Source organism: Mustela nigripes, chromosome 5 (genome assembly GCF_022355385.1).
Source record: "Mustela nigripes isolate SB6536 chromosome 5, MUSNIG.SB6536, whole genome shotgun sequence".
Classification (NCBI taxonomy): domain Eukaryota; kingdom Metazoa; phylum Chordata; class Mammalia; order Carnivora; family Mustelidae; genus Mustela; species Mustela nigripes.
Genome location: NC_081561.1, coordinates 11048897 through 11062859, shown reverse-complemented (window position 1 = coordinate 11062859; position 13963 = coordinate 11048897). Strand labels below are relative to the sequence as shown.

Genomic DNA, 13963 nt, shown 5'->3' with positions numbered 1-13963 from the left:
AAAAAAATGAATCACTGATATATACAACAATACAGATGGCTTTCAAGAGCCTTATGCTAAGTGAAAGAACTCAAACACAAAAGACTTGCTGCATGACTCCATTTACATTAAATTCTAGAAAAGGCAAAATTATGGTTATGGAAAGCAGGGCAACTGTTCCAAGGAGCTTGAGGTCGGACTACAAAAGGACATGAGGGAATCTTCCAGAGTGCTCAAAATGTTCTGTTATCTCGACTGTGGTGCTGGTCACACCACTGCGTATACTTGCTTAAACTTATCAAATTTGTACTTTCTCTCCACACTTTTCTGTGATGAACACGTTTTACCTTATTCTCTCATTATCTTTGAAATGTATATCATTCTAACACCCGATTTAATCTTTGAAAAACTATTTTCCACACACCAGTTAATTCCTATTTCTTCACTTGTACCTGAATGGGAGCTACATAAGCAGAAATAGATCAATCTTCAGTATTCCCAGATTCTATTATTTGCATTTGTCTGCGGGCTGAAATTAAGAGGTTATGCGTGCTGCTCAAGTCACACAGCTAGTAAGTGGCAGTGCTGGCAGTCTGTAAAGCTAGATCAGCCAGAGTGCGGCTCTGGTCACTAACTCCCTGACCCTGTTTGGCACAGCAGGAACCCTGAACCGGGCACTCAACAAGGCCTGCAAATCTCAGTCTGTCCACAGTCTGTTAAGCCACGTTGAACTAGGGAGCACAGCCAAGCCAACCCCTGGAGGAAGGGGAATCTACACACCAAGACAACTACTTCTCTCTCATGTAGGCCCCCATGGATACTCTCCTGTGATTTAAAGACTTCAATATCCTATGCTTTGTAGACACAGGGGCAGGCAGAGCAGACAGAAATGGCAGGCATTGCTGGGCCAGGCTACAGTCTGACCAACACTGCTCCCAGCCCCAACACAGTTACCTCCTTTATTTAACTCTGATCAACCTTAAGACCAACCTATCTGGTTTCCTTACTTCTAGCCTCCCGCTCCTCACACTGTATGAAGGTGAGCGTACAAAATTCTAAGTTCCTGATAAAAACTCTTAGCTCCCCACTGCCTATCAGAAAGCATAAATTCTGCAGGAGATGCGTATAAAATGCTACAATCCATGTGCTTCCTGCCTCCATCTATAACCTCATCCTAGCCAATTCTTCAAGGACCAAAAATTCATTCATCTGAATACTCACGCAGCACTTACTATGTTCCAAATACCAATCTCACTGAAACGTATTTGCCCCGTAAGTTAGAATTCTAGGCAAAAATAGAGCATTGTAAGGGGAAAGGGGGTAGATATATGAGAGGCTTATGTCTTACAGAGAGGTCAGGGAAGCCTCAAAGACAACTGGAATGGCCGTGACAAAGTTGCCATTTATGGAGATAGAGAAGGCTCCTAGATCAAGAATGTGGCTTTAGATACGTTTATTATACTCCTTCTTCAAGAGTGTTTATAACCCCATCTCCAGACCCTCTCCCTCCCTGGAGGTCAGGGGATGGAGCTGAACTTCTCATTCTTTAATCCCGTTTAGTCTTTTTAGTGACTAGCCCCTGTCCTCAAACCACCTAGGGGCCCCACCCTGAGCCACAGCCTGAGCAGAAATCCAGGCATGGTCAGAAGAGGCTTGTTATAAATAACAGAAGATGCTACCATCACTCAGTAAATTCTTTTTTTTTTTTTTTTTTTAAAGATTTTATTTATTTGACAGAGATCACAAGTAGGCAGAGAGGCAGACAGAGAGAGAGAGGGAAGCAGGCTCCCTGGTGACCAGAGAGCCCCATGTGGGGCTCGATCCCAGGGTCCTGGGATCACGACCCGAGCTGAAGGCAGAGGCTTAACCCACTGAGCCACCCAGGTGCCCCTCACTCAGTAAATTCTAAGGGTTGGGGAACTTTCTGCCAGAGACCAGGGACAAAGACCAAATATAGTTATTATCCCACTGAGATGAAATCAGTACTTGATGATTGCTCCTGAAGCCATGGGCAAAGAAAGTTTGTTTCTGTTTAAAATAAAGGTAATTGTATCCTAAAAGCCATAAGTTCAAAAACAAAAACAAGAACAACAAAAACAAAAACTGTTTGTGAACAAAAAGTTCACAGCGAATATCATTCTCAATGGGGAAAAACTGAGAGCTTTCTTCTAAGGTCAAGAACACAACAAGGAGACCCACTTTCATCACTGTTGTTCAACATAGTACTGGAAGTCCTAGCCTCAGCAATTCGACAACAAAAAGAAAGAAAAGGCATCCGAATAGGCAAAGAAGTCAAACAGATGACAGTATACTCTACCTGGAAAATCCAAATGGAGTCAAAAGACTCCACCCCAAAATTGTTAGAACTCATACAGGAATTCAGCAAAGTGTCAGGATACATAATCAATGCATAGAAATTAGCTGCATTTATATACACAAAGGAGAAAGAAGAAAAATTTAAGAGTTGATCCCATTTACAACTGCACCCAAAACCATAAGATACCAATGAATAAACCTAACCAAAGAGGCAAAGGATCTGTACTCAGAAAACTATAGAGCACTCACGAAAGAAAATGAGGAAGACAAAGAAGTAGAAAAACATTTCATGCTCATAGATTGGAAGAACATTGTTAAAATATCTATGCTACCTAGAACAATCTACACATTAATGCAATCCCTATCAAAATACTATCAACTTTTTTCACAGAGCTGGAACAAATAATCCTTAAATTTATATGGAACCAGAAAGGACCCCAAATAGCCAAAGGAATGTTGAAAAGAAAAAGCCAGTGGAATCACAATTCTAGACTTCAAGCTCTATTACAAAGTTGTCATCATCAAGATAGCAAGGTAAATGGCACAAAAACAGACACACAGATCAATGGAACAGAATAGAGAACCCAGAAATGGACCCTCAACTCTATGGTCAACTCACCTTCGACAAAGCAGGAAAGAGTATCCAATGGGAAAGAAACCGTCTCTTCAACAAATGATGTTGGTAAAATTGGACAGCTACATGCAGGAAGAGCGAAACTGGGTCATTTCTTTACACCATACACAAAAAGAGACTCAAGATGGTTGAAAGACACAAATGTGAGAGATAGGAACCCATCAAAATCCTAGAGGAGAACACAGGCAGCAACCTGTGTGACTTTGGACACCAACTTCCTGCTAGACAGGTCTGCAAAGCCAAGGGAAACAAAGGCAAAAATGAACTACAGGACTTAATCAATATAAAAAACCTTTTGCACAGCCAAGGAAACAATTAACAAAACTAAAAACAATCAACAGAATGGGAGAAGATATCTGCAAATGTCTTATCAGATAAAGGGCTAGTATCCAAAATCTATAAAGAATTTATCAAACACCCAAAGAACAAATAATCCAATCAAGAATTTGGCAGAAGACAGGAACAGACATTTCTCCAAAGACACCCAAATGGCCAACAGGCACATGAAATAGTGCTCAACATCACTCATAAAACCACAATGAGATACTACCTCACACCAGTTAGAATGGCTGTAATTAACAAGACAGGAAACAAAAGATGTTGGCAAAGATGCAGAGAAAGGAGAGCCCTCCAGGCTGTTGGCGGGAATGCAAGCTATAGAGGTTCCTCAGAAAGTTGAAAATAGAGCTACCCTACGATCCAGCAATTGCACTATGGGGTATTTACCCCAAAGATACACAGCAGCAATGTCTACAACAGCCAAACTACAAAAAGAGTCCAGAGGCCCATGGACAGATAAATGGGTAAAGAAGATGTGATAGATATATACATACATATACATATATACACACATGTACGGACACAATGGAATACTACTCAGCAATCAAAAAAGTGAAATCTTGCCATTTGCAATAATGTGGATAGAACTAGAGGGTATTATGCTAAGTGAAATAAGTCAATCAGAAAGACAACTGTCATATGATCTCACTCATAGGCAGAATTTAAGGAACAAAAGAGGATCATAGAGGAAGGGAGGAAAAAATAAAATAAGACAAAATCAGAGAGGCAGACAAACCATAAGAGACTCTTAATCACAGAAAACAAACTGAGGGTTGCTGGAGGGGGATGGGGGGATAGGGTAACTGGGTGATGGACATTAGGGAGGGCACATGATATAATGACACTGGGCATTATACGAGAGTGATGAATCACTGAACTCTACCTCTAAAACTAATAATACGCTATACGTTAATTAACTGAATTTAAACAAAAAAAAATGATGGGAATTCCATTTAAAAAAAGGAAGGTAATTACCAGGGAATGAATACACACACCTAACTTGATGAATTTCTCATAAAATACAGTATACCTACATTAGTAGGCTTTTCTTAGAACCAAGCTTGTAAGAGATGCTCAAATATTTGGGGGATGAACAGGTATATGATATATGGCCCAATAACTGGGAATGAATAAGAAGGTAAAACAATGCCCAAGATTTCACGCATAACCTAAAAACAAGCAGTTGTTTTAGGTAAAGATTCTGAGCTTCTCTGTGAAACAAGAAAAAGGAGCAGAGTCGTGTATGTGAAACTGGAGCTCAGAAGCCTAGGTTGTACTGAAGCTCCCATATACGTACCTTCCTTCCTGGAGTATAAGGTCCTCAAGAACATGAATTACACTTGTTAATTTCTGGGTACCCCTGAGCACCGCCACAGCATCTGATCACGGGTGTACTGAGTAATATAAAATTCATCCATCTTGAGACAAACTTGGTTTGTACCACACTTAAGACTTATTTGTAATTTGTAATGGGTATTGAAGTAATTTGTACTGAGCAATTTTTCTTCGTTCTTCCTTCAACTATGAGGACCTACTACATGCCAGGCACTACTCTAAAATCCAAGGACAGGGCAGTGAATTAGCCAAACAGGGTCCCTGTATTCATGGAGCCCAAACTGATGGGAGCAAAACCACATAAACAGCTCATTTCAGAAAGGGCTGAGTGCTCAGAAAACCAAGGGTCAGTAAGATAAAGAGTAACTGGATGAGTCGCCCTAGGTGGACTGGGCGGTTGATGTGAAACCCGGCTGAAGAAGAACCAGTCACATGAACAGCCAGAAAAGACTGAGGGTAAAGGCCCTGGGGAGAGTACAAGGCTGGCCTGTGTGGAACAACAAGAGAGTAGTGGTGGGGGGAGGGGCATGGAGAAGCAGGAGGGACTCTATCCCTCAGATCCTTGTAGTCACAGTAAGGATCTAGATTGTATTTCAAGGGAAATGGAGCCACTAGAGGATAGGTGTTAAGCATGTTTAAAAGAGTGGTAAATGATCTAGCAGACCAAAGGAAACAGAAGTCTGGATGGCGGGGGAAAAAGGACAGCAACTGGAGCCAAAATCCAATCGAGAATTAAGGAAAGATCAGGATTTCAGGCCGGAAGAAGGATTGAGAAAGGAAGAAAAAAGGATTGGCTGAGAGTCTATTTACAAAACTGTCATGCGGGCAGCCAAGCTTATAACACCCGAAAATGAGAGCATTCCCCTCTGGTAAGATGGAATAACACGGACATTTCCAGATAGAGGCCAACCTGCTGCCAGAATTGACACTGGGAATTTATTACCTTCTTTTACTCCCTCATCCATAAATAAGAATACAGAACAGAGCACTGACCATTTGTAAAAATCTTCAATCACAAAGAGTCCAAAGCAAACAAACCATAAGAAAATACATAGGGGGCGCCTGGGTGGCTCAGTGGGTTAAAGCCTTTGCCTTCGACTCAGGTCATGATCTCAGGGTCCTGGGATCGAGTCCCGCATTGGGCTCTCTGCTCAGCAGGGAGCCTGCTTCCTCCTCTCTCTCTATCTCTCTCTGCCTACTTGTGATCTCTGACAAATAAAATAAATAAAATCTTAAAAAAAAAAAAAAAGAAAAGAAAATACATGGAAGAAACAAAGACAATTGCGCAGGGAGAAGAAAAACACCTTATTAGAAACTACAATAGATCCTTAAACAACACAGGTTTGAATTGTGTGGGTCCAGAATTTCTTCAACAAATATAGTACAGTACTATAAATGTATTTTTTCTTCCTTATGACTTTCTTAATAACATTTTCTTTTCCACCTTCTTGCAAGAACACATTAGATATATAAAATTTGTGTTAACTCTGTTCTCAATAAGACTTCCAGTCAAAAGAAGACTATTAGTAGTTAAGTTTTTAAGAAGTCAAAAGTTATCCATAGATTTTTAACTGTGCAGGGTGGGGTGGGGGGGTTGGCATCCCAACCCTCATGTTGTTGAAGGGTCAACTGTGTAACTAATACAGTCATAGAAACAACATATTACATAATGCAAAACAGATGCTGGCAAAGCAATCAGAAAACAAGAAAGTTCTGACATTAAAAACTGGATAAATAAAAACATAAGAGAAGCTAAAACCCAAAACATATGCCAGAAGGGAGAGGAGACATGATAGAAAATAGGAGATAAACAGGTAATACTAGAGAAATCAGCCCATAAGGTCCAACCTCCAACTAACCCAAGTTTTTTTTAATTGAAAGGGCCCAGGAAAACAGAAGGAAAAGAAACATACGAAGACATATCAGTACGACATTTCAGAATAACAATGACAGAAAAAACTACCAGAAAGCATCTAGAAAGAGAATCAAGTTACTTACAAAGACAAAGAAACAGAAGGCATCAGATTTCTTAAAATCAGGTCCAGGAAGCGAGATTATCAGTGAAGTTACCATTTCTAAGTTCTGAATGACAATTATCTACCACTTGAAACTTATTCAAATTATCAATCAAGTATAGAGTTGTTTTTTTTTTTTTTTCTAGAAACTCTGACATCAGTAAAAGACATAGGACATCAATGAAAGACATTTTCAGGTAAGCATTAGCTCAAAAAATCTTCCATGCATTCTCCCTCAGAAAGCTAACAGAAAATGTGCTCCTGCAAAACAAGATTATAAACTGAGCAAGATGATGAAATGAGGTCCAGGAAACAGGGTCTGCAGCAGAGAAAGTGAAGGGCAGGCCGAGAAGGAAGGAGAGAGCTCTAGGATTGGGCAGGGGAAAGGGACCAGGGAATCAACAAGGGGCACACACAAAAAAGTAATCCTAGGTAAATTAAAAAGGCAACTGTTAACTTCAAGAGAAATGAAGAACCACATAAGAAAGTTAAGTGTAGTCATGTTACACTCTTTAACCAGCAGGGACTATTTACACAGTTAAAATATAAATCTTGGGGCGCCTGGGTGGTACAGTCAGTTAAGTGTCCGACTCTCAACTTCATGATCTTCAGGTTGTGAGACAGTCTCACAAATGAGCTCCAAAGGAGCACGGAGCCTGCTTAAGATTCTCTTTCCCTCTGCCCCGCCCCACCTCTAAAAAAAAAAAAAGGTAAAATTTAAATCTTGACTCTCCGATGAATCACAAGTTGTCATTACTTACGGCATGCAGGTAGAGAAGGGGGGACTCCACCATGGTTAATAAATAATGTCTAAACCTGCAAAATCAAGAACTAGCTGTGAATAAATTATTTACGAATATAGAAGTAAATAGGTAGAGGAAACAGTGGCGTGGAGGATTGAAGGACTGTTAACTTCTGAAATTTTCTTTTGTTAAAAACATTTGAGAAAACCCGGTCTTAACACAAGAGTACTAATATGGAATATAGGTGAGGTTGGGTGGGGTGAGGTTCTGAGGTAAGGGCCAAGAAAGACTTCTTGGACATCTCTGATGCTAAAAGGTGGTTTTATTAAAACAAAGACAGGACCTGAGGGCAGAGGGAGTTACACTGGGGTTGTGAGGAGCAATTGATGATATACTCTGGGTTGGGGGAGGTACGGAAAAAAGGCAGATTTCAAAAGAACTTTCATATGCTAAGAAAGACCAAGAGATACCAGAGGCCTTGCCATTTTCAAGTTAAGCTTGTTTTCCCCTTTAGCAAGGTATTAACATTAAGATAGCTGGGAGCTTGCTGGAAGAATGTCACGCACATTCCCATGGCAGGACGGAGTGCAAGGTGTTAGCTTCTGCTTTGTCTTCAGCTAGACTTCTGCTCCCTCATCAGAAAGAAAAGAGGGGGTCAAAGGACACTAGTTAGGAAACTAATGCAAGCCGAAGAGGAGGATGGGAGTGGTGATCACAGACATGGAGGAGAGAACATATTTCACATTTCTTAAAGACATAAAACTGAAGACACTTCCAGATAGAGCTGGTATTTGTAAGGGAAAAGGGATGGGACCAAAGGAAAAGGGCAAAACCAAAGACACCCACATCCTTGGGTGCTGGGAACATCTGAGACAGGATGGGGGCAAAGGAGAAGACAGGTGACAGAAATCAAGAGTTCTGCTTTAGGCGGATAAAGTTTGAGATGCTTTTTATATCTCCAAGTGGGGCTATCAAGAAAAAACGGCTGATACATGCATGAGCCTGGGGTACAGGAGAAAAGTGAGAGCTGGAGATGTCAAACTGAGTCATTAGTTACAATTAATATTTAAATCTCCAGGGCTGGATAAGATACCATGGGGAGAGAACAGAAGGAAAGGGAATAGAAATATATATTTGTATTATAATGTTACAGAAATATAATGGAAAATAACTATATCTCATGGAATAAGGGCAAGTACTAGTCCATAAAATTTTTATTTCAGAGACAGAAAGATGATAGCAAGATTAACAGATGTAGAAATAAACAGATATATGTAATTTATATACTTAAGAACGTACTGGGAAAAATATATTTCCTATCAAAGACTGTGGTCCAAAAACATCTAACAAAATATTCTAATGAGGGGCAATTGAGTGGCTCATTCGGTTAAGCGTCTGACCCTTGGTTTTGGCTTAGGTCTTCATCTCAGGGTCATGGAATGAAGCCCCATGCTGGGCTCCATGCTCGGTGCTGTCTGCTTCTCACCCTCCCCTCTAACTTTCTCTCTCTCAAATAAATATTTTTTAAATAAATAAATTCTAAGGGATGAGAAGCCAGGAAAAGATAAACAATTAAGCACTATGGGACTAAGGTTTTATTAGACAGTAATAAATGACCTTTTCCCACCCAAATGTAGCCCCCTCAAGGTCCTGGAAATCTTGCCTCCAAAATTCCTTAGAGACTTACCTATCCCTAACCCCTCCCAACTTCAAAGTATATGATGGAGCACACTTCCTAACCCCAGTGCAGCTCTTTCTGCCCACGGGTCCTGTCCCTGAGCTTTAATAAAATCACCTTTTTGCACCAAAGACATCTCAAGAATTCTTTCTTGGCTCTTGGCTTCGAATCCTAATGTCTTTCCTACATCAGGAAGGTAGTATGAAAACACAGTGTACAAAAGCCAAGAGAAATACTTCATAGAAGGAATGTTCACCTGTACAGAATGAGTATGAGAGGTTAAATACAATTAGGACTAAGTGACCACAGACTTGGTAATATCGAGGCCAGTTGTTACTGACCTTGACAAGGGCCACTTCAGTGAATGGTGAGAGTGGAAAGCATTTCAGCATGGACGAGAGGCAAGAAAAGTACACACAACCAAGACTCACAAGAGAAAGAAAACCTCCTGAGAAACCTGAAAATTTAGAAGGCAGCACTGTGTCAAAGGGCCGGTCACTTCCACATTAAAGTAGGTAAGGAGTTTCTCGGGGCAGGCCTGTGTCACAGGTTTCTAATCTCCAACCTGACTGTACTTGGACAGGGCTTTTAGAGAGTTAACTAAGGTTAAAAGAATTTATAAGGGTGAGGCCCTAATCCAATATGACTGGCCTCTTTTTAGAAAAGATTAGGGCACAGGCACACAGAAGAAAGACTACATGAGGACACAAGGAGAAGACAGTCATCTTCAAGCCAAGGAGAGGCCTCAGAAGAAATCAACCCTGCTGACACCTTGCTTGATCTTGAACTTCTTGCCTCCAGAAGTAGGGGGACATACATTTCTGTTGTTGTATTTTGTTACGGCGTACTCACAAACTAACACAATGCCTGAGATTCCCCAGTCTCAAGTCTAGTTGGAGCCTGCCCTCCACTCTCCAAGCCCCAGGTCCAACCCAGTCAAAACATGACACTACACCATCATTAGCTCTCCCAACAAAACAGTGCTTGAATTACTTTCTTCATAAAGCTATTAGCTCTGGACCTTTCCAATCAAAATAAAATGTGTTTTACTTACCACGCCTCACCTCTCATTCCACAGTATTATCTGAAACCAAAGGCAAGGCATTTTTAGAAAAATGAGTAAAATCAAAGTTAACTAGCTATTGGGAGCTGAGAGAACAAATAAGATGTTAAGTAGCAAAGGGGAATTTGGGTGCCCCCAAAGACAGATTCGGCAAATATTCTATACAAGGCTGTATGGTCTACATGCCACACAGATCCCCACCTCCAAGCAGTTCGCATCCTCCTTCCTCACAGGCAAACAAATCACACAGATCTGGTTTTCCTTACTTTCAGCATCTTACATATCTACAATTAGCCCCAAATCCTGCCGTCACAAGCAGGAAACAGAGAAAGGTGTTCAATTGTTTTATCATCAGAAAAGAAAGGCTGTTAACTCTGGTTCCTTCCTATGGCAAGAAAATTTAAAATAAACATACAAGTACGTAAACACAAATATATATATATAATAAAATGCAACTGTAAATACAAATATATATAAAACCCTTTTGCGTAAGTGCACACATCCTTTCCAAACACAGCCGATACAGAGCAGTTAGTACATTAACCGTGAAATGAATAAGCCCTACAGTACTTACTTTTATTTCTGACAAATTATTGCATCGAAGGCTGAACTAGCCTCCAATACATACTGGAATTATGAAAAATGAAACTCACTGACACCGGGTTCTCAGTACTTCCCAAATTTTCACAATCCCTCAGTCACTCTGCTAAGGGGCTTGTGGTTGTCAGTTATTGTATATAAAGAAATCAAGAAGATCTAAAATAGTGCTAATATTACCCTGAAAAAGTTTTACATCCTCCTATCCTGAGAAAGAAAAGAAAAAAATCACAGCAAACAAAATAGCACCGTAATTACCAAACAGAGTTAGGTTACCTGACCCTGGAAGTTTAATATCGCCGGTGTTTTTAAAATTCTGCCTCGCCTCCACACTGCTGCCTGGAATTCAGTTTAAGCCTGAACTCGAAGTAAACAATTTCCCGGGCGCTTCCAACCCAACTCTGTCCCTACTACCCCTGATTAAGTGAAGGGAGGGAAACCTCTCATGATCCTCAGGGTCAGAACCTCTGAAAAAGGAAAAGGAGTCACCAATCCCTTCACCTTCGAATACAGGCCAAGGTTAAAATCTGGGCAGCCAGGGTTCCGAACGGCAATCAGGGGCAGACGCCGCCCGTGAAGCAGTCTCTGGCTGAACCCCGAGTCAGGATGCCCAGCCAGGGATCCCGCTCCTTCCCTCTCCAGGATGCCGGCGGGCCTCTCCTGGGGAAGGGACACGTCTCCCCCGGCTCGGTCCTTAGCGCTAGGTGGACAGCAGACGATTTTAAGACACTTGTCCGTCCACGCCATTAAAAACAAAAACAAGAAACCGAACAAGTGAGCCCCCGAGTCGCGCGGGCGTGTGCGCGGGCGTGTGGACGTGCCCCGCGGCGGATGCCCCACTCACCGCACACCATCAGCAGCAGCACGATCACCAGCGTGGCCACGAACACCACCAGGGTCAGCCCGATGTTGTGCCACATCTTGGGGGGGAGGACGGCGGTCGGCGCCGGGCGGCCGAGCGGCGGGCGCGGGCGGGCCGGTGGCGCGTGCTGGGCTTCAGCGGCGGGCGCGGGGGGCTGCTGGGTGGCAAGGGCGGCGGGCGCCCCCCTCGGCAGCGCCCCCAGGGGGCGGGACGGGGGCGGTGCGGGGGCGGAGGGGGCCCTCCTTCGCTCCCGGGCGCGCGGCAAGGCGCGACGCAGGGCGCCCCTACCCCCTCATCGCTCCGGGGAGTCGGGGACGCGTAGCCCGGAGACCCCGGCGACAGCCGGATGTGCTTCCATGGCGGACGCCGCGCGCCCGTGGACGGGAGACAGGGCGAGCACAGAGACGCGCGGCGGCCACTCGGCCCTCGTCGCCCTCCGCCGGGGCGGACGAGGGTGGGAGGTGGGAGGCCCCTCAGCTCCCTGAGACAGCGGCTAACGTCTCCCACGGCGGCCGCCGCAGTTTCTCGACCCCAGTCCCCTCCCCCAGCAGTAGCTCAGCACCGAGCACGCCCACCGCTCTCCTCCTCCGCGGCGCGGGGCCCGCTGGGAGATGAAGTGCAGAGCCCAGTAGAGACTACTGGAGGCCGCCCCGCGGGGACTACAACTCCCACAATGCACCGCCAAGTTGGACGCTTTGCTTCTCCCTCCCTGTGCCTTTGGTTTTTCTGGAGCCACAACCTCTGTCTACCGACTGCGGTTTGCTGTTCTCGGAACCCGCGTTAATTGGCTGACTGTGCTGCGCTGTGCGAAAGCGCGCTGGTGATTGCAACCATTAACCCACACATGAAGTCGTTTTGTTCCACGATCGACGGAGCCGCAGGAGGGAAGAAAAGGGGAGGCAGCTGCCTGGAAAACTGGTTGCATGTGAACCTAGCCTATTGCTGGGGGTGCATGTTGGATACTTGGGCTTTTGAGGAAATACTCACCTCCGTGCCAAAAAGGCGAGCCAGAGGCACGGAGTCTCTCTTTTCCTCCCGTAACAGATGTTGGTCTGTGTTTTCATGAGTAATATATTTCAGAAATGATCCGCGAGGGACTTAAGTACATCTGCTTAGCCCTTAATTCGCCTGAGTTGTAAATTCAATTCAGGGACTTAATTGAAACCAAGCTGCCCATGACCCAGAGCTGAGGATTCTGCCGCGCTGGCTTGAACAAATCACTGTGAAACAAGACGAGTTAAATACTCTCAAGTACTCTATCTCTACCTGCAATCAAAACTCTTCAGTTCCGCCAGATTATATTCCTTCGTTAAAGATGTGCCCCAAGAAGAGAGGATAAATGTGTAGCAAGGTACCGTAATAGCTTTCCCGTTCTCCTATGTCTCCGTTGCTCCCTGAAGTACCTTTCTGTTCTTCTGCAAATTCCTTTCATTTGTTCTCTGTCTCCAAAAACCAGCCAACAAAATCTGAGCAGGAATCTCTTGATTTCACAAATCTATCTTGGCCGTAATCCAGCTGCCCCGTAAATTGTATTCCCTAAGCAGCAGTATTATGAATAAATACTGCGTATGAAAATACATTAAGGGATAATGACTGCAGAAGATTTAATACAGGGTTCCTATGAAGAGAATGAATCCAGTGCAGTTGTGATATATTGATCAAAAAAGTTAATTCTGTTGCATAAATGAAACACGTTTTATTAAAGCCCAATTGAATAGTTGAAAACAACAGCAGGAATAATTTATTTTAAAGCTTCTTATCTACCCTTCCATTCCCATGTATTGAATATGTAACAGAGGCCCGTTTTCTAAATGCTAAGGATACAGCAGTGAATGAGACAAAGGTGTTTATACTCAAGATGCTTATATTGGAAGATTGAATAAGCATAACTAGGGAAATCTCTAACCGCTCATTCCTGTAATGAAAACAAACGGTAGGGGCCCCTGGGTGGCTCAGAGGGTTGAGCCTCTGCCTTCCGCTCAGGTCATGATCTCAGGGTCCTGGGATTGAGCCCCACATTGGAGTGTCTGCTTGGCAGGCGGCCTGCTTTCCCCTCTTTCTCTGCCTGCCTACTTGTGATCTCTCTCTCTGTCAAATAAATAAATAAAACCTTTAAAAAAAGAAAAGAGAAAACAAGCAGGAGAGCATAACAAAAAAAAAAGGGGGGGTGTGTTATTTTATACTGGGGGGATCAGAGAAGGCCTATTTGAGTAAGTGACATTTAATCTGAGACCTAAAGGGTCCAGCCATGGAAATACCTAAAGAAAGAGTATACCAGGTAACAGCAGCAGCTAGAGCAAAAGGTACAAGGAGCAAACAAACAGCCATTCCTCTAGGCCTTGGTAGTGTTTCTCAACATTTCAGAGCACCTAGGGAGATTTAAAGATTACAAATGGCCAGAG

The 13963-nt window shown here is 43.3% G+C and overlaps 1 protein-coding gene across 1 annotated transcript in view; it reads right to left on the bottom strand.

The window, feature by feature from the left end:
- The window catches only part of SMIM13 (small integral membrane protein 13), a 28873-nt gene extending 17174 nt beyond the window's left edge, over nt 1-11699 (bottom strand). The window contains exon 1 of the mRNA XM_059399435.1: nt 11544-11699. Coding sequence (XP_059255418.1) covers nt 11544-11619 — 76 coding nt within the window. The 5' untranslated portion in view covers nt 11620-11699. The remainder of the gene's footprint in view (nt 1-11543) is intronic.
- Between the last annotated feature and the right edge of the window lie 2264 nt (nt 11700-13963).